Below are 21,160 nucleotides of genomic sequence, written 5' to 3'. Positions count from 1 at the left end.
TGTCCAGATTAAAAAAAAAACTGATGACTGAAAACATAATCAGACATTCCAAATTTCAAGACAATTTAGAGCATGATGGGCAGTTATTCCACAAAGGGCTGCTGTGGCTCCTGTTTTTTTTCTTCAACCAAACCAGTACTGACAGTTTAACCAATGAGGTGTCTGCTGAAACAAGCAGCATCTGACCGCAATCTACCGATAACATTTGTAAGATGCTGGATTGATGAAAAGGTGTCTTGTTGTTAGGTTAGACTAAAAACCTGTACCCACTGCAGCCCTTTGTGGACTAATTGCTCACCCCTAGTTTTGAGTCTTGAACGAATCTAAAATTAATGTTTTGTAATACAGTATATGAGGATGTAAGAGTACCAGGGGAGAACCCATGTATGGCGTCCCTCCACTAGAATATCGAAGATAGGTAGCTAAAGATAGATGTTTTGTTAAGACCACTTGAACCATGTAATATTGTGTACTGAAGAACAAAAACAAGGGAGGTGGATGTTCTGATTCGTAGACAAGACAATATGCAAACGATTCTGAGACAAAACACGTGAACTTGAAAGTGATCACAAAAACTTTCCAGACAGGAGACTGCTATAGACCCTACTCACATGACGTCACAACCACGCCCCCGCGCCATATTGTCCGTCAACTCGTCGTGTTGACGCATTACCGCTACGTAAATTCCTCCTATTATGGCGTGTTTTTCTGCTCGTCAACATTAATAATCAAAATGGTGAAGGCGTGTGTGGCGGTCGGTTGCAATAACAGAGAAGATAGACGGAGAGACTTGAAGTTCTACCATATTCCGAGAGACCCGGAGAGGAGAGCGAGATGGACTGCTGCAATGCGACGAGAAAACTGGGCTCCAAACAATTACCACAGATTATGTAGTAGTCATTTTATATCTGGTAAGATGCATTTAATATATATTTAGAGGGTTTTGGGCTGACAACCACAATTAAGATCATTGCTAGGCTAATCGCTGACAACATACACTCAGACGTTGTGAATGAACTACCTGAAAATATATAATTGTAAGGGGATAATAAGACAGTTGTCATACAATTAATTTACAATTTCACTATTGAGGTCAAAAGCCAAAAAATAAATTCAACTAGGGACAATCTGGAGTAGTGCTATCGCACTTCATATTTATTACATATTATATATGTATGCAGTGAGAGTGCTATCGTTAAACCATATAAACATTAAAAGCCCTAGCTCCATTGACAAATGACATGAAATACATTAGAATTGACAGTGGATGTTAGCAAGAACAAAAGATTTTAAATTGAAAATTTCCTAACTCACCTTCCCGAGTACAAGATAGATTCCTGCCGAATTTTCGTGGACGAGGACCTGTTTCACCCAACCAGCAACAAAGTATTTATAAGCCTCCAAGCTCTTAAAGTTTTTCAAACTTTCGTGAGAAAAGGCTGATTTTGTGTGGACAAGATAGTTGTAAATATCAGGGTAGCAGATGTCAGGCAGAGACGGCGAAGACAGTGGGTCGAAAAACATCGATTTAGGCATCAAATATGGATCTGGCGAATGGATAAACTGAAGCTTTTCCACATAACGCCTTTTATGCAACGCATCCAATGAGTTTACAGCGTCAGATAACACCGAGGCTTCCATGAATTGCTCTATAAATTGCACGACTAATTGAAACCATTGAGAATAGGGCTTAAAAATGACGGACAATATGGCGGCCGGATACAGCGACACGTCATTTTGTGACGTAGGTGAGTAGGGTCTATTGCTGCGTCAGTACCTAATACTGTAGGTGGAGCGAAACTCACTTTAGAGTTTAACGGCCGTCCCTATAAATATGCGCATCAGAAGTACAATAATCGAGATCTGATTTGTGTCTGTGAGACAGAATTGTCAGCCCGTTAGCAACACTTGCTTTCCATGCTAAAGCGCCTGATCAGTGAGCTTCTGCTTCTGATCCTGTCTCCAAAGACAGTGGATCTGCAGTTCAACTTCAAACCGAACAGCAAGCCGTGAAAAGCTGCAAACAGATCACCGTCAGTTCCATACGGCAACAGGACTTGAATGGCAATAACAACTTTGGGACCTTTCTGTGAGGAATTTGCATGTTGTCACGCCTTTGTGGGTTTTCACCACAGCATACGTCAATTTGAAGCCAAGGTGCTGACACAAGATCTGGGTTTGGTCTCCAGGCGTTACACTGTTGCCACCCACTGCTCCTTTAGGCTTAAGGGGTGGCTTACTGTAAATGCAGACAAGTTTTGCGGTACATGTGACAAATATTTTATTGATCCTACTCATAAAATCCACGTGACCAACAAGATGCAGTTCAGTTTTGTTGCATTGGGGTCGGGCCCAAAACGTGTACAAATTGAGGAAGGCTCATTTATGAAAATTGGGATTTCTTCAATTGCTTTTCAGTTCTGTCAACCACACGTCAGGGCAGCGCTGTAGACGAGTGGTTTGCACGTGTGGCTCGTGCTTTTGTGGTTCGGGTTTCGAGTCTTTGGTCTTTCTGTTTAGAGTTTGCATTTTCTCTTTGTGTTTTCCGTGGTTTTCTTCCACGTTCCAAAGACTCTAAATTTTATATACTCATGATTGTGACTGGTTGATCTACTATAAATGTGCCTTGGGATTCTTTAGAAACCAGTGCAGTGCAATAACGCACATCTCACAAGTCAGCTCACCTACAATTCTAAGAAATTCGACTTTACACCGTTAACTGGAACTAGAAGTGGAGACGAGTTTGCCACAAGATGAACTGTACCACACGGCGGAAGCAAAGCTTTACCGCCTCACTCATCGGGTGTGTTGACCCCCGTTCGGCTCCTCATTCCCATCAGTGGCCATTGTGCCCCCACTGTTGTCACCTGCTTTGAAGCGCCTCCATTTCCTCTTGCGGCGGTCGCTTGTGGCCTGGGGTGTGTACACACCAAACAAACTTGAAACAGAGCCCTCCAACTCCACCCCTTGTGCTACATGGACTGACTCAACCCCCACCCTTTATCTGCTGCTTTTCCGTGCCGGGTCCGCATGAGCTGACTTCCTCCTCATGGCCCGGCTTGATAATTGCCGTAAGCTTCCCTCTAGGTTTCGTTTTCCATTGTCCTTCCCCCAAATTCTTGGCTCCGGCTCCAGATAAAGGGATGAATACTTCAAAGGGGTCTCGCAGAAGAGTTTAACCCCGAGCCGAGAGGAACAGCACACAATACTGTAATTGAGAGCAGTTAGTGATCACAGGGCTGCGAGCGCCGGCCAGGACACCGCCTGTAGACGTGCACGCACACTCCAGTGTTTATGACGGCAACTGAGGTGGCCAACAGCAGTTACGATAGCCATAAAAAAGCCTCTGAAGGCCTCTAAAGTTGTTGAAAAGGATGTGTTTTCACGACTTTGGACAGTAGCGACAGAAGAAGCTGCGTTTCTTCTGTGAAAGAAGCTGAATTAATCAGACGTGTGATGTATGTGCGCAATTCCTGCTCTATTTATAGCGCTCTTTGTAGTGGAGCTGAGTGTGACCTGTCTCAGTAATAATATATTATCCAACCGAGCCCCCTTCAAAGGTCTTTTTTGTAGGGCCGAGAGACAAGAACGCCCCTGGTCCTGGCACAGTCGCAGACTAGGGGTCAGCTTTTCTCAGTTGGCTTCTACGGGGTCAGCTTCTCCGGGGTCAGCGCCTACCTGTAAGCGACACGGAGGGGGTTGACAAGGCAGGACACGAGAGCCCAACTGGGCCCCGCTACCAGCAGGCTGTCCACGCCATTGGCATTGCAATGTCCTCCACCCTGGTGGGTTTTCTGTCAGAGGTCAGCCAATGCAGAGTTGAACAACATTGTATCATTGTAGCATATTCCATCTGCTCTGTTGTGTATCTTGGCCGACGGAAGCACTACATTGTGATTAGGCTCGCCTGGCATTGATGTTTTCACTGTGATTCAAATTGTTTCATCACGCCGAATAGTTACGGTGCATAAAGTACACACTGCGTTAGCCATCTGTAGCTAAACAAACAGGGACATTGTCTGTCTGACATTGTGTTTTATAGCCGCATGACCCGCATGAGGCGCTTCTAATTCAGCCAGTAAAAGATGCAACAGATGGATGACCTGCAGACTGTTTCGCTATATTTCTCGTCACTCACTGGACACTTTGTTTGGAACACTTGCAGTATAGGAATTGCTTTATACTAGGTAGGGCTGTCAAACGATTAACATTTTTAATCGAGTTAATTACAGCTTAAAAAATAATTAATCGTAATTAATCGTAATTAATCGCAATTCAAACCATCTATAAAATATGCCATATTTTTCTGTAAATTATTGTTGGAATGGAAAGATGAGAGAAGATGGATATATACATTCAACATATGGCACATCAGTACTGTAGTTGTATATTATAACAATAAATCAACAAGAGAGCATTAACATTACTAACATTCTGTTAAAGCGATCCATGGATAGAAAGACTTGTAGTTCTTAAAAATGTTAGTACAAGTTATAGAAATTTTATATTAAAACCCTTCTTAATGTTTTCGTTTTAATAAAATTTGTAAAATTTTGAATCAAAAAATAAACTAGTAGCCCGCCATTGTTGATGTCAATAATTACACAATGCTCATGGGTGCTTAAGCCCATAAAATCAGTCGCACCCAAGCGTCAGCAGAGGGCGACAAAACTCCAAAAAAACACAAGTAACAAGTTGGCAGTGCACTGTGCAGTCATTTTAATCTGTTTGAGCAGGGCATGTGCGTTAATTGCGTCAAATATTTTAACGTGATTAATTTAAAAAATTAATTACCGCCCGTTAACGCGATCATTTTGACAGCCCTACTTTATACCCTTTAATTTGACTCATTAGGTGTCATTGACCGATCCATTTGAAGTGGGTTGGTGGCAGCGGATGAGCGTTCCTACAAGAGATAAACTCATTTTAATTTACGCGAACTACTTCATCTGTACCAGCCCTGAAACAAAGATGTAGTTTCTTAATATTTTCCCAACTGTATTATTTCTTCATAATTTCATTTTCAGTTTCAATGTGTGTCGCGTAGAGTGAGTCATCGTGAGAAAAAGTGGAATTGTGCGTCTGCGCCATCCCTTTCTTTGAAAAGTTTGCGTATAACCGCATTTGTGTGTAGACCAGGTTATTTTTGTCACAGTGGTAATTTAAGTTACATCAGCAGCAGCATCTTTGAAGTATGTCTCGCAACAGATTGTAATTGTAAAGTCAAGGTACAACTGCACTATACTGAAAGTTCCTGTCTAAATTTATTAACCAAAGTAATGTAGTCATCAACAGCTGTTGAAGAAAGCTATTATTACCTTTTATAAATGGCAGTAGTTAATTAACAATTGAAGTGTACCTTCCATCATTTAATGGAAGTGCATTTATTTTCATGCCTGCCATTAGACATCAGTGCCATCAATAGCTGAACAAAGACATTATTTGTAGTAATTAAATCATTATTTTCAGACCCATTAAAGTGAAAGTAGATCATTTCCTTTGTCACACATGGTTACCTCTCCTGTTGGATTCCACTTAGTCAGGTTTCAGTACTAGGGGTGTAACGGTACACAAAAATCTCGGTTCGGTACGTACCTCGGTTTTGAGGTCACGGTTCAGTTCATTTTCGGTACACTAAGAAAATAAAATGCAAAATATAAATGTGCTAGTTGTTTATTACACACTTTTGTGCTTTCAACAATAGGAACATTAGTCTATACAAAGCTAGAATTCTGCTCAAAAAGTAGCGGCTATTTAAAGATAATAATCCAACAACAATTTGCCTTTCAGACCCCGCGTATTGGTCAGCTTTCTTTCTGAAAGAAAGAAGAAGAAAGACGTCCTGTGCTAAAGAGAAAAGCAGTCCCTATGACAAAGATTTTAACATGTATTTTACGAATGAAATGCCTCAATGAATCTTTTTTTTTTCTTCTTATGAACAGTTTTCAAAAGCTTTATTGGTGGATTTTCTCAAGTTAAAGCGCCACACAGAATTGAATAAATCTAATTGTGTAAGCAGGATCTGTGTATTATTCTTATTATTTAATTAAAGGTGTTTTAGTCATTTCAATTTATTTTATACAAATGGGCTATTATTTATTTTATCATGTGTTTATATTTTACAAATGTGATTTAGTATTCATTTATATTGTATATTTTATGTTGTATAACTTTAGTTCCTATGTGAATATTAGTTCCTACTTGTTTTGTTGTGGTAGGAGGGTTTTGCATTGAACACAGGGCCATGTTGGTTATTATTATAGCAGAGAGGACAGCAGTAAATCAACAAAGACAAGTCAACTGTGCCCCGATCTACCACTCAAGAGATTTGATTGACTCAAAAAGTGGGTTACGATTGCATATTAGTTTGAAAATCGACCGGATCCACCGTATTTTTACACGAGTGACTTCCGGTCTGCCCGATCCTAGCTAGTAGTATTGACGCAGGAGGGCCGCATCTCGCGTCAAATAATAAACTCTGTCGTTCTTTTCGCGTGCGTCGCGTTGCGTCTAACACGCGGGCGCACTGCGACTGGTGAGCATTGGCTGATCGACTTTAACGCCCACGTTCACTGCGTTCTTGCGGCGGCCATGTTGTCGCTGTTGATGTTTCTGGGTTATATACTGTCCGTGTTGGTCCTCATTATAGTAGGGAAGACTGAGTAAATATGATCTAAACAAAGAAACTGTAACCCGATCAACTCACAGCCTCGAAAAGTAAGGGTTATATTACGTCAGAAATCGTTTGGTATGCCGCCATTCTGAACCGAGCAACCCGTACCGAAACGGTTCAATACAAATACATGTACCATTACACCCTTATTCAGTACCATTGCCACCGATTGACATCCAATCTAACGGCGTTAACTGCCATTGCTGACGCTAGAGCATGGCACCACTGGTAGGCGCTATTGAGTGAGTTTGTCACTTTGCAAGTATGCTGATGTTATTTTTCCGTGTACATAAATACGTAATTGCAAACTTTTTGCTTGTGTGGATTTGCAGCTTAAACAATAGTGAGAATTGATTGTAATAGTTCCTGTTTTGCGGTTCAAAATCATGTTACAGCTGTTTGTTGCACGTCAGTGCATGCTTTGTGCATCCCTGAGGCTTCCAATGAGTTAATCTGACAAAGTATGCAGGGAAAGAAAGAAAAGGATAGAGTGAAAAGAAAACTCTTGACCCTTTATAAGGCCATTCATTTAACCCATTGGCTATCATTGGTGGTGCGAGACGTCCAATCCATTTAGTTGGTAGAGGCTGTCAGCGAAAGATTGCTACTTTACTCTTAACAGTGCCACTGGCAAGCAGTGTTGTTAATCTTACTTTAAATAAGTAATTAATTACAGTTAGAAATTACTTCACCCAAAAAGTAATTGAGTTAGTAACTCAGTTACCTGAATGTAAGAGTAATTAGTTACTTGGCAAAGTAACTGGTGTTACCTTTCACGTTTTTTTTTTTTTTTTCACACACACACACACACGCACACACACACACACACACACACACACACACAAACAAAGAAACATAGTAACCTTTGCTATTTTGGAAGTCATTTAATATTTTGAATCAACCATTAAAGTTATTAAAATTGCTCCAGTTATTGCATTACTTCCCTTCTGTCTACTTTTAACATGTGAAAGTTTTTAAACTGTTTCATCATTTAAAGATAGATTCAAGTCAAGATTTTGCCGATTTAGGAGTATTTTAGATCAAAAGTTAAAAAAAAGAAAGAGTTACTAACGCAATTACTTTTTGGGAGAAGTAATTTGTAACTATAATTAATTACTTTTTTAAAGTAAGATTAACAACACTGTCGACTCCCAATCCATATAGACTGGGAACATTAATTCATTCGAAACCAGAGCATTCACAGTCATTCTATCCGATTTTCAGGGCATTCACAGGCCACTTGCCGTTCATTTTAGAGCATTTACAGGTGATTTTCTGTTGAGTTTGAGTCACTGCCTATTCATTTGGGTAATTCCCAGGTCACTTATTGTTCTGTAACTCAAAATAAAAAGGAAGAGACCCATAAAATGCCACAAAATCAACAGGAAGTACCATTTTGGCTCGAATATAAGACGGCCCTGATTATTAGACAACCCCCTCTTTTTCAAGACTCAAGTTTGAAAAAAGACTTTTTGTACCAAATGGATTTTTATGCAGAAAATAATTACAGTACATCTGAAACAAATGATTATAACAATATATTTGAGAGAAAAAGCATGTTATTTTGCCTCATTCAAATCTTAATATCTGAACATTTAAATATGTAAACTAAAGTCCAATCACATTCGTAAATGAATGGTTTCTGGTTTTTGAAATGTAAATAAAACATATCTATTGTGATAAACAAGAAAATTGCAATAACTGCTTTAACCATCAATGTGAAGTCTAACTAACTGTAGTCTTGAAACAAATTTGAATAAGGAAAAACATCGCAACAAAGTAATGCAAACTGGTTCAACTTGACAGTAGCTGAGATCTGTCACGACAGAACATCGCTTCAATGATATCTGGCACCATCTAGTGTCGTGAATGGGTATAACGTCTAGACCGCGAATATAAGACGACCCCCACTTTTTCAGTCTTATTTAAACGCAAAAAACACCGTCTTATATTCAGGCCAGTACGGTAACTGAAAATCAACAGGTAAATGACCTTAAATGGCCCAAAATTACCTCATTGCCTGGCATTGTCTGCCACTACCGGCCATAGACGTTCAATCCATTTGAAGTGGGAGGGATGGCAGCGAATGAAACGAATGTTCATTCGCTGCCACCCTCCCACTTCAAATGGATTGGACGTCTACTAGTGATAAACTCATTCCAATTTACATCAGAAGCTTGTTTTTCTGTTTATTAGTTGTTTGTAGAATATCCTAGAATGATTTCCTGACCTATGTATCGATAATCGTTGCATCGGCATATCGTGAGCTTTGTATCGCAAATCGTATCGTGAGGTACCAAGAGGTTCCCAGTCCTATGAGTGAATGAGTAGTGCCACTGTCACATCTTGCCGCCACCAGAGGGGGCTGCAGTCCCCCAACACCCCACTTCTCGCGCCCCTGTAATAAGTTTTTTGTTTTGTTTTTTTTAATTACCAAAAATAGTCACTCGCCGTATGAAGGGTTAAAGTATATGTAGCAACAGAGAGATTATAGTGATAATGCTATTGGGGCGGCGGATCAGTTACTTGTGACGCGTCAAAGCCTCGGGGAGTTGGCGCAAGATTGCTCGCCTTTGATAAGGTCCTGGCCGCTCACACGCCAGATTTACGGTGAAAAAGAGCGCAACCCAAAGTGAACCCCTCTCATCGATCCCCGCGCAGTCGAGAGATCTTCTCGCGACAAGTCGGCCCTACTTTGTCGGCGTTTTGGGGCGACGCGACGCGAGCGGGCGCGGGGTTGTTATGTAGCTTCCAGGACCAGGCGGTCGGCTGCTTACTTTGAAGTGCGGTGGAGCGAGCGAGTGAGTCGCCTTGAGGAGAAGAGGAGAGCCACAGTTGCGCCACGGCAGGCTGAAAAGCACCGCTAGCCAGCAGGAGAACTGGGGAGGAGGAGACTACGAGGCGGGGAAGAGGAGGAGGAGGGAGGAAAGCGCTGTTTTTCACCCCCCCTTTCTCGCTCGCCAGTGCATTTTCCTCTCCGCCAAAGCGTGGACGGACGGACGGAACCCAACGTGGCGAGCAACCAAGCCGGGGAGAGGGCCACCCTCTTCCCCATTGTGGATTATAAACCTTCCGTGGATACAATTGGGACTTTTCGAAAGAAGGAGTTTGTGCATTTAAGGAGCCAACTCGCTGGGGTCGATGGTAAGTTCTTACTCCCCTCCTTTTTCTTCTTCGGTGGAGTTCACTTTGATGTGCCGTTGACTCGCCTTTGAAGTTGCTTTCCAAGCGAGTTGGGAGGGGGCGCTTCTTTTTACAACATTTTCCAACTCGAAAGAAAACGTTCAAGCGTTTTGGGGGACTTTAACGTCGCTTTCTTATTGATAGCGCTTGATATTTACAAGTTAGTTCTTTTTCCGAAAGTGCTACCAACACGACGCACGAACTGGCATTGGACTTTTGACACAGAGTTGGGAGTTTTTTAACTCGTTGGCTGCCATTGACGGCGATTGACGTCCAATCCGATTGAACTGGAGGGCTGGCATTCGTTCATTCGCTGCCAGCCCTCCCAGTTCAAATGAATGAGACGCCTATCAGTGTTGAACAGCAGAAGGATGAAAAAAGCCACATTATTGGACGTCTATAGTCGTCAATGGCATAGGAAGAGTTAATATATATTTAAAAAAAAAAAAAAAAATCATCACTTTAACTTTGAGTATTTTTTCTTCTGAAGGGATTCAATCACCGGTGTCCAGAAAACTATTTTTTTCTGCACGGTTTGTCTTCTGGAGTAGGGCTCAGGTTGTCCCGCAACTGGGTCTTGCAGGTATTAATACATGAAGCACATGTTCCACTTCTTTGGACATCCCAGAAATCTGTCTCAGAAGACAGGATTCAAATAGGACATTTCTAAGCTGCATTTCCTCAAATATGACTCATTGGGAATTCAAAAAGTCCAGATCAGGTCGATTTGTGCAAGATGTAAGACAGTATGTGAAATAAAATGATATCAGTTTATGTAACGGAGGCGTAGAATTTCCCGCATACTGTGTGGACTGATGTGTTTTTCCTGTAAAAGTTATCCAGGGGGTTGAGAAAAAAAGTCTCCCTTTGAGGTTGAGGCGGATCAGGTTTTTGATTAGATCAATACTTTGTGTTCTAGAGTGAAGACAGGCTGCCTGAGAGAAGCTCCCCGCTGACATAAGAGAGTGAGGAGATTACAGGCGAAGCTCAGAAGGCGGAACAACGCGCGTTCGCAAGGCGTCTTCTTCAGAGCAATGAGCTGGCCGCTCGCGGACCACATCGCCAGCAGTTTCAGAGAAGATGCCCCTCGACCCCCGGTGCCCGGGGAGGAGGGCGAGGCGCCCCGCTACCCCTGCAAACGCGCCATAATGAAGCCGGAGCCCAGCCAATCGGTCGCGCTCAGCCCGCCGGGCTCCTCGGCCAGGAGGAACGAGGATGGTCTGGGAGAGCCCGAGGGGAGCGCATCCCCGGACTCGCCGCTCTCCCGCTGGACCAAATCTCTGCATTCTCTCCTGGGGGATCAAGACGGCGCTCTCTTGTTCCGGACCTTCCTGGAGGCAGAGAAGTGCGGCGACACGTTGGACTTTTGGTTCGCTTGCAACGGCTTCAGGCAAATGGACCTCAAGGATACCAAAACGCAGCGAGTGGCCAAAGCCATTTACAAGCGCTACATCGAAAACAATGGCGTCGTCGCCAAGCAGCTCAAACCCGCCACCAAGACTTTCATCCGGGATAACATCAAGAAGCAGCACATCGACTCGGTCATGTTTGACCAGGCGCAGACGGAGATCCAGACAAATATGGAGGAGAACGCCTACCAGATGTTCCTGTCCTCTGACGTTTTCTTCAAGTTCGTGAGGAGTGGCGGCGAGAACGCGGTTCACGTCAACCCCAACGGCCTGGGCGACCTGCAGGTCGTGTGCGGATATCTGCCCACGCTCAATGAAGAAGAAGAGTGGAGTTTTGATTTCAAAAGCAAAACGACCAACGGACCGCTGCTGAAGACGCAGAGGAGCGCCGTGTCCGTGAGGGGGCTTGAAGTCATGGAGAGGGGCTACAGGTAAGGAATAGCATATAATTTCATTTGACATTCCATTTTCCATTCCCGGTTTTTACACTGTCACCATCCTGAACAGCAACAGCAGCTTTTTTTTGCTGGCATTCGCCTGGATTTCCGGTGCTTTGAAATTGTTCCACAGAAAAGGGGGCTGGAAAGGGGGGGGGGGGGGGGCTTCCACTGGAAAAGTTCAATCCGTGCAGGGCTGGCTCTGACCTTGACGCATTTTGGCAGCACCACAAGTACACTTTTGGCTAACGACGATGATGTCATGCACCTCTCTTGTCACCTTTGTCATGAGTGCCAAATGTAGGTGCGTTCAAACACATGTTTACAGGCTCATAAATCAAATCATCTGTCGGTGAGTCGCTTTTAATCAAGTGGCCTTCCAAAGTTCAACTCGTATAATGACGAGTTGTGCCACCGTTTCATCTTTATGTGTCATTTTGCCTAAACCTTTCATAGGGCAAGTGACTATTTATGGTCATTTCAAAAACTTTTCCTCATAATGACCTGATGTCCTTATACGTAAACCACAATAGGAACATTTGGTGTGGCTTACAGGACATAAAATGTGATGTCCACATATGGTCTCAAGTTAATTATTATTGCATTTTTATATAATTTGATGTAACTTTAATGTTTTTTTTTTTTTTAATTAATAAATAAAGTTATAAAACTGTGATGTGCAAACTATTCCACATAGGTGGGTGCAGGTTTTCATATCAGTCAAGAGGACACCTGTTCACCAAGCTGGTGTCTTACTAGTGTAATCAATTGTTGCAGTCAGGTGGTGCTCATTTCAGCAGAAACATAATCGTTTTATTATTTTTTTATGAATAAATAAAATTATGAATAAATTAAATGTTAATTAAGAAAAACTAAAAACATAAATACTGTGTGGTTATGCCCCCAATACTACTAAGTAATAAGTTGATAAATAAAAAAAACAAAATAATTTTAATTAAAAAAAAATAAAAAAAAATCTCTTTATGTTTAATAAAATAATTTTTAAAAAATGAACAGGGTACTAACTTTTTTATTGACATTGTTTTTTTTTTTTTTAAAAAAAGAAATTTAAGATAAATTTAACTGCATTGTTTTGATGTTTAAAATAAATAAATAAATAAACAAAAGTTAAAAATAAGAAAAATTACACATCCAAAACAGTTACACTGACTTTGTATGCTCATCTTTTCTGTTGACTGCTCCATTTTGACTGGTTTGACTCAATCGTCCTTATTAAAATGAATCACACGTCTAGCGCCGTCAGTGGCTGCCAATGAGTTAAATGAGTGCCTTATAAAGGGTTAAATTGAACGCTGGGACGCCCCCCCACAATTTTAGTTGTCATCATCCAGATTCAAAACATGTGGAACCCATTTCTCCCTTCTCGCCGTCTCTTTGCATCTTCTCATCTGACGCTTTGAAAACATAAAAAACCCCAAACAAACCCAAATGGCAGCAGCTACAGTTGAGAATAAGCCCCCCCTCCCTCTTCCCCTTCTCCTCTCTTCTTCCCTCTTTCTTGTTTGCGTCAACTCTCCTCTGATTCCCTCCTTTGCCGCCCCCCCGCCTCCCTCCACTTTTATCCGTTTTCTTCCTTTTGAGAAGTCACGGATGCATTTGGAGCGCAAGTGAGGGGAAAGGAGCTGAAAAGAGGAGGAGGGCGGGGGGCTTAGTGCACCTCTTGAAATAAAGCGAGGGAGGAGAAAGGATAAATGAGAGGGGAAGAATGCAAGGCCAGCTGTGTTAAATACCTGACTCTTTGCGAGCCCCTCTGAAGGTCAAGCCCGGAGCTGGGGGCCCAATACGGTGTTAGTCATGCTAGCCCACCCCTCTGTTTCATTCCTTATGGCCACTCCCCTCTGGCTCCGCCCACTGTACCGTGGCAAGGATGCATGCACAGCGGGACGTCAATGCCGAGGAAAGAGTGAGTGCGAACAGGGGAAGTGGAAAGCTGCTGGCTTATTAAGACGGAAGAAATGGGGCAGAAGAGAAGGGGGGGAGTTTTCCCACTGCAGTCCAATTGTAATTTTAGCTTGCCAAGTAGCCGCTTTGAGGCGTTCGTGACATCAACTTTGACAAAAAACATGAGTAAGATGTATTATTGCCTTACTAGCTTTGGCCTGTGTTGGCGCTCGCCGCTCACCGTGTGTTTGCAAATTTCAGGTCGTACAAGGGAAGCGACATGTGCCACATGGGCTCCTTGGCGCCGGTCAGCAGCACCAACGACAGCGAGGTGTCCAGCGACGCCTTGACAGACGACAACATGTCGGTGACGGACGGCAGTGTGTAAGTTGACAGAAAAGTTGGGGGGGATCGCTGGTTCAAGTTGGCATTTTGATAAAGTTGAGTGGACATAAAGTAAATGTTGGCTATAGACGTCCAATCCATTTGAACTGGGAAGGCCCTCCTCCCAGTCCAAATGGAATGGATGTCTTTTTCTGTTAATGGCAGGCGATGGGGCAACTTCATTTTCCAGGAACAGAAAACTTTGCTATGAGTTTTTTGGAACATAACGTTGTATGCTACCACTTTTTTTACTTTGACTTCCACATATCTAGAGTGTACCTTCATTTTTTGGCTTTCAAGTCACTTCACATTCTGAATGGGCTGAGTTTAGGCCAATCAGAAATATTTGGACACTAAATTTTTTACAAATAGATTTTGTATTGCTGTTAGAGATTATAGGGCGAGAAAATTTAGCCTCTCTTCCGTTTTATTTTTTTAATGGTGCGATCTGCATTTTGTTTTTTAAACATGAATTTTAAACTGTATTTTAGTTATGATTATATTATAATTTCGGTTTATAATTATTTTGGGGAAAATATATTTTTTAAAATTTTTATTCTTTTTTTTAACTTAAATCAAGAAAAACAAAAAAAATGTAAATAAATGTAATAGTATCACGCATGAAAGAAAAGAATTGGGAGCATAAGAAATAACTGTTAAATTAATATTGATATATATTTTTATATTATTGTTCTTATTGTATTTTTAATATTAACTTTAGCATTATAACTACATTTTGTCAATCATTGTTTTATACATGTACAACTCTGATTGGATGTTATCTCGAACATTTTGCCACCTTTCCTTCCAACGAAAGGGGCATTTTTCAAGAATAATTTCATGTCCGCTCAGCTCCATGTTCAGTACATTTGTTTTTTCCAATTAAAGCGAAAGTGGAACAGGAAAAGGTAGAATCTGATTGGCTGACTGAACTCTACCTCAAAAAGTTTAATGATCACGATCATATAACTGTTCAACTCATAAATTGACTAAAACTCTCTTTGGCTGACATTAACAGCGATCGACATCTATGAGGGAGGACAGGAAAGACAAGGGTATGACAGGGCAGGATGAGTGCGACATTTTAACTCGATCGCTGCCGTTGATGACTATAAATGTCCCATTGACTTGGACTGGGACTGCTTACAGTGAGTATTCTTGAGAACGCAAGAGCACATTGTTGCAAATTGGCTTCAAACGCAGCACTGCCCTTCTTCTATTTGTCTGTACTTTGTACAGTGACACGCCGCCCCATCGTCTGATTTGTTCCCGATCAGAAAGTGGGCCTAATGGGCCAGCAAACACGCGAATCCCATGTGCAGAAAAAGAAGTGAATAGAAAAGAAGCGGGGGGAAAAACAGCAGGAGAGGACGCAGTTGGGTGGGAAGAGAAAGAGAGTGGCGGAGGGGGAATTTTTGCTTATATCTTATTTATGGATTTGCTTGGACGCTGGGGAATGCAGCTGCGCGCAGACTTCAAACATTACCTTATCTTACAAACCAGCCTTTTGATGTGCGGAGATCAGAGGCAGCGCTTGCCAAATGAAGATTGGGGAGGGAGGGGGAGCGGCGGCAGCAGTGGCGGGGGCGACCGCGCTTATGCGCATGACTGTGGCATTTCAAAGCACAAGTAGAAAAGCGCTGCTCGGTTAGGCTCGGTCACCGGGAAACCAAAAGACCCCGTTTGGCTCTGTCAAGTGCTCGGGTTTGAAGCTCGCGCCACGCCGTTTGATGCCGTTCGTTTAGTCGGTCTAGCCCCTCGAATGAGCTCAAACCGAGAGAAAAACGTGCAACTTAAAATGAGTGTAGTGAAGAGAGAATTCCATCAGTGGTGTTAAAGATGGGACTAGTTTTCAGTTCGATAGAAGGAGTTCAAGTCATGTGAGTTTGTTCTTTGAACTTACAACTATCATCCACGCATCGTTATTGATACTTTTAAAAAGAGTGAAGATTGTCATGTAGGACTGTCATAATTAATCGATTACTCTTCCAACTAATCGTATATCAACTTAATTAAACCTATATTAATAATACATGAATTGTGTAGAGACCGTAGCCACATTTCTATTACCCCTAGTGATTGGCAAAACTGAAATTTCGCTTTGAAAAAATGGTAATATAAACGTCTGGAGAAAAAAAATGCTCAAAATATTGGGAAAAAAAGTTTTTGCGTCAACCAATTTCACTTGAATTTTCAAGTTATAATGGAAAACTAAATAAAAAGAGACAAAGTAAACTGGACTTCAGTTTAAATAAGTACAGGTACTCCTCAGGTTACGAAGGTGGTCCGTTCCAACGCTAGGGACATAACCCAACTTTACCTGTAAGTCGGAATTAACCCTATAAGTTCCCCGAAATACCCCCTAAATCTCAAAATAACTATCAAAAACATATACGTCATTGTACTGTCCTCGCCAAGACGTTGGAGCCAAGTCCTAACTAGACAGCGAGCTAAGCTCCGAATCGATGATGCAGACGTCCATATGGTTTGCTGACTTTATTCAGCTGCTCATGATATCAACACTTGCAGAATGAAACTGCAATAAAAATGAAATTAAATCAGTTTCATCTTTGATAACAGCAATTCAAATTAGCTTTTATAACTAGCTGTTGATACAACGATAACAATCTAAACGAACAACTAGCATGTATCAGTTAGTCTGCACATAATCAAAAATAATCACATAAACTCGCTCCAAGTATTTGACCACAATTGAAAACACAATAAAGAGTACGAAAGGTGTTATATACAGTTGTTGCCTCTGTGGCTGCTTCACAAGCAACAAATGTGCGCGCATGCTTGTTATTTAACACTAGAACTACCAAGGGTGGATCAGTTCATGCAAATCACTTTTGTAACCAGAGAAGGATCATCTGACCCTAATCAGCATATCTTTTGTGAGCACTATGGTCCTCATTAGTCATTCCCATTCACACTTGCGAAACCACTGGGTTTAATTGCTCCAGTCAGCATCTTGAGTGTTTGCAGGGCAGGGGTGCCTTGGCTAATGGGGGAAAGGTAAACTGGTGTTGTTGCTGGCCTGTTGTCACTTTCAAGCCCAGAAGACAGGATGTGGTGAAAAAGCCACCTTAAAATAGACCAATCTACTGACAGGATGTGACTTTTCTTTTTAAGTGTTTACTTGTCCCTTCAACTCTTCCAGTTCTATCCTCTGTGTAAACCAATTGAAACATACTAGTCAGGTTTTCTTAGCCTTGTCCAGTTGGACAAAACATTTGTTGCTCGTCGGACAGTGGATCGCTCAGGCAGGCAATCGGGCGGACAACCTTTTTACATCTTCCACAAGCTGCAGTTTGCCTACTGTACAAGGGAAGGGGTAATAAAAAACAACATTTTTTATGTGGTGACATTTGACACTTCGCCCTTTACCCGGGGCTAGGTGTTGGAGGTTGTTACCGAAGAATTTTTCCTTTTGCACCTTCTTTGCGCCCACATGAGAGTGAGCAAATTCCTTTGCAAGACCCACCAAGAAGTCCACCCGTCTTTCTGATATTCAAGATGCTATTTGCAGCTATCCAGAGTGAATCCCCAGATCACATCGAGGCAGCGACTCCACGGGAGTGTGTAGGGGGGTGGCCTGCTTGATTTCTTTTTTGAGTGGTCTATTGTTTGACAAAGCCTAGTAGTCAGTTTGGAATCGGGGTCATTTGACGCCTTTCTGGTAATACTTTATAGCCAAAAATAACCCGGGACTTCCAGTGTTAAAAAAAACTAAACATGACTGGATACAAAATGGTGGACGAGACTCCGGCACCGTAAGGTCGAAATCATGTAAGTCAGGTAAGCCGTAACCCATGGACGACCTGTATATAATAATTCGCGCCAAGCGGGAGTCTAGTATGCAGACAACTGAGCTAAACACCCTGCCTCGGTAGTGAGGCTAAGGCTAGGTTCACCCAACTTAACATTTAAAGTTCAGTTTACAAAAAATTTAAGTATGGCCCATAAACCTGATCATTTAATCAAGTTCACATTTTACTTACGTAAAGAGTTAGGAACACTCAAAATATAAATGAAAAATTGAGTTACGTCTAAGCAAAACCTTGACGTGACTAATCGGAAGTTTTTACAGTGTATTAGTCACAGTCCCAACTTTCTTCACATGCACATGTACAGCTAAATGTTGAGTTGACGTTAATACCAACATTTGATTTTAGGACTGCAGCTATCGAATATTTTAGTAGTCGATTAATCGATGGACTAGTTAGTTCTAATAATCGAGTAATCGGATAAGGAACATAAAAAATTAAAATACCTGAACTGAGCCTCAAACAGTATTTTTTTTTTTTCAAAAAATGATCAATGTACAACAAAAGAACAACTGGCTAACTTACATAGAAAAAGTCTGCTAGCTTAAATGCTATATAATGCTAAAGTTTTTTTTAAAAATTTTTTTTTAACAATGCTCCTAACAAATGTTTCAGACGCGTATTCCCACAAAAACGGCTAAATATGCCTATAAACTAAATTAAGAATGCATTAAAAAAAACATTAGCTCACACAAAAACTTAGCTTAACAGGTTGGTCTTAACAGGGAGCAGTTGGGTTCAGCCATGTGAAAAGAGGCAGACCAGAGGGCAATGTATCCACCCTCATCAATAAAACTAATTGCAAACACTTTCAAAATGAACCATTAAAATGCCACTTTAAGTAAGCGAATACTCGAAGCAACAAAATTTAATTTGAATATTTTTCTGTAATCGAATACTCGAGTTAATCGATTAATCGTTGCAGCACTATTTGATTTATATACTGGATGACCCAATTAGTTGACTAATTGCAAAAATAATCAGTAATTTGCCATCTTTTAAAATGGACTGTATGTGTCAGTCCTAGTGGAGATTGTAGCAAATTTCATTTCATTAATAACGTGTTCTTTCAGTTGTGGACTAATAAGCTTGTAACGATAAACGTATCAAAACCTCAATAAAATGCGACACGCCCCTTCTGACTCTGTTTGTTCATAAAATACTTACACTAGTATGAATTAGACGTGGGGACCTCTTTGTACCTCATGATACGATACGATGTGCGATACAGAGCTCACGACAACGATGATCTGACGATATGGCGATACAACGATTTGCGATACATTGGTATGGAAATAATTCTACGATATTCTACAAACAACTAATAAAGAGAAAAATAAGCTTCTGCTGCGAATTGGAATGAGTTTATCACTAGTAGACGTCCAATCCATTTGAACTGGGAGGGTGCATTCGCTGCCATCCCTCCCACTTTAAATGGATTGAACGTCTATGGCCGTCAGTGGCAGGCAATGAGGTAATTTTTGGCCATTTAAGATCATTTACCTGTTGATTTTCAGTTACTTCCTGTAGATTTTGGGGTATTTTTGACCTGGGAATCACCCAAATGAATAGGAAGTGACTATAACGCAACAGGAAATGACCTGTGAATGCCCTAAAATGAACAGTGAGTGACCTGTAAATGCCCCGAAAATCAGACTGAATGACTGTGAATGCTCTGGTTTTAAATGAACGAACGTTCCCAGTCTAAATGGATTGGGCGTCGAGCACCGTCAATGGCAGCCTTAGAGTTAACTGAGACACTATTATGGTGGAAGATTTTGGTAGCAACCTTTTTTTTTTTTTTTTAAACATTGACACCTTTTTAAAACGATATCTCGATTCTTGGCAGGAGCATATCGATAACCTTTTGGGATACAAAGTATCACGATATATCACCATTTCAATATTTTCTCACGCCTCTAGCATGAATACAGATAAGTTACTTTAAAAGTAGTTTCACTCTTTTAGGGCTGCAGCTATCGAATATTTTAGTAATCGAGTAATCGACTGAAAATTCTATCGATTAATCGAGTAATAGGATAAAACATTTTTTTTTAGGTAAAGAGCAATTATAAATATACATGAGAAAAAAGACATTTAATCCAATATTTAACCATTTTCAGTCAATCAATGTCTTTATTTTCGTTGTACACTGTTGAAAACAGCCAACAATTGCATCTCAGATGTGACTAGAAAAAAAATCACTGCTTTCACTCAAAAAACTTCTAGATCTTATTTTTAAAAAAAATTTTTTTAAAACATAAAATATTTCTTGTCTAAAAATTTAATTACGCTTGATAACAAACATCACTTAAAAGCTAGGTGTTTTTCCCACGTGTTTCAATTGAATTTCCATTTGTGTCAAGCTATTTTTAAGTTCTAGTTAAGTTTTAAGTTAGTCTAAATCAGAGGTGTCCAAACTTTTTGCAAAGGGGGCCGGATTAGATGCGGTAAAAATGTGGGGGGCCGACCTTGGCTGACGTCCTTTACGTAGAACAATATATTTAAGCAAATTTTAGCAAGCCATTCTGGTTGTTGCATTTGCTTTATTATTTTTTTGATTAATTTAACAAGCTCGCAACTAGCCTTTGTGGCGCTCTCTTTCGACTCTCGGGTTCTTGCAAAATACTGCTGTGGTGAAGTTAAATTGAAGCAACTTGAAGCTAGTTTTTCTTTGCGTATCTTCCCTATAATCTTGTCGTGCATGTCAGCGTGTCTTGTTTGGTAATATCGCCTCACATTGAACTCTTTAAAAACAGCGACTGCCTTTTTTGCAAATGAGGCAGACACATTTGTTGAGTATTTTAATGAAGAAATAGTCCAATTTCCACCTATCGTAGTGTCGGCTGTCGCAGTCAACTTTCTTTTTTTTTTTTTTTTGTTGATTCTCGCCATTTTAGGAAATTGATGGTAAAGGGTTACACGGGGTGATGTTGCTCAGAGTGCTGCTGCCTTTTAGTGGGTAAATGAGGTGCAGCATTTAGTGTGTAAGCTACTTCATAGCAGTACTGCTGACCAATTTATCAAGTCTGTGTGCGGGCCAGACATTATTGATTTTATGACAGAGGCTGGGGGCCGGATGAAATTTGACCACGGGCCGCATTTGGCCCCTGGGCCGGATTTTGGACATGTCTGGTCTAAATTGTAAGTACTGATAGGATTTTGAGTTTTTGCAGTGTTCAAAATAAATGTATGATACCGGCTGTATTGGAGCACATTAGGGACCAGTGCTACTTGGTGTTTTATTCAGCAATGACTACTGAGCTAAAACTGACAGTTAGATTTATTATGTTTTAATTTAAACACTCATCACTCTACAGCGCTGTGTTTTTACAGATGAAA

At 41.1% G+C, this 21,160-nt stretch overlaps 1 protein-coding gene across 2 annotated transcripts in view; it reads left to right on the top strand.

The window, feature by feature from the left end:
• The first annotated feature begins 8,814 nt into the window (after nt 1-8,814).
• Nucleotides 8,815-21,160, top strand: part of LOC130904635 (axin-2-like) — a 29,294-nt gene continuing 16,948 nt past the window's right edge. The window contains exons 1-3 of one of the 2 annotated variants that reach the window (XM_057817537.1): nt 8,815-9,817; nt 10,776-11,696; nt 13,866-13,988. In XM_057817537.1, the coding sequence (XP_057673520.1) occupies nt 10,891-11,696; nt 13,866-13,988 (929 nt within the window). In that variant the 5' untranslated portion in view covers nt 8,815-9,817; nt 10,776-10,890. The remainder of the gene's footprint in view (nt 9,818-10,775; nt 11,697-13,865; nt 13,989-21,160) is intronic. The other variant, XM_057817536.1, reaches the window with a different exon arrangement.

This window comes from Corythoichthys intestinalis, chromosome 16 (assembly GCF_030265065.1).
Source record: "Corythoichthys intestinalis isolate RoL2023-P3 chromosome 16, ASM3026506v1, whole genome shotgun sequence".
In the NCBI taxonomy this organism is placed as follows: Eukaryota; Metazoa; Chordata; class Actinopteri; order Syngnathiformes; family Syngnathidae; genus Corythoichthys; species Corythoichthys intestinalis.
Note: the sequence above shows the minus strand (reverse complement) of the source record. Positions and strands in the feature narration are given on the sequence as shown.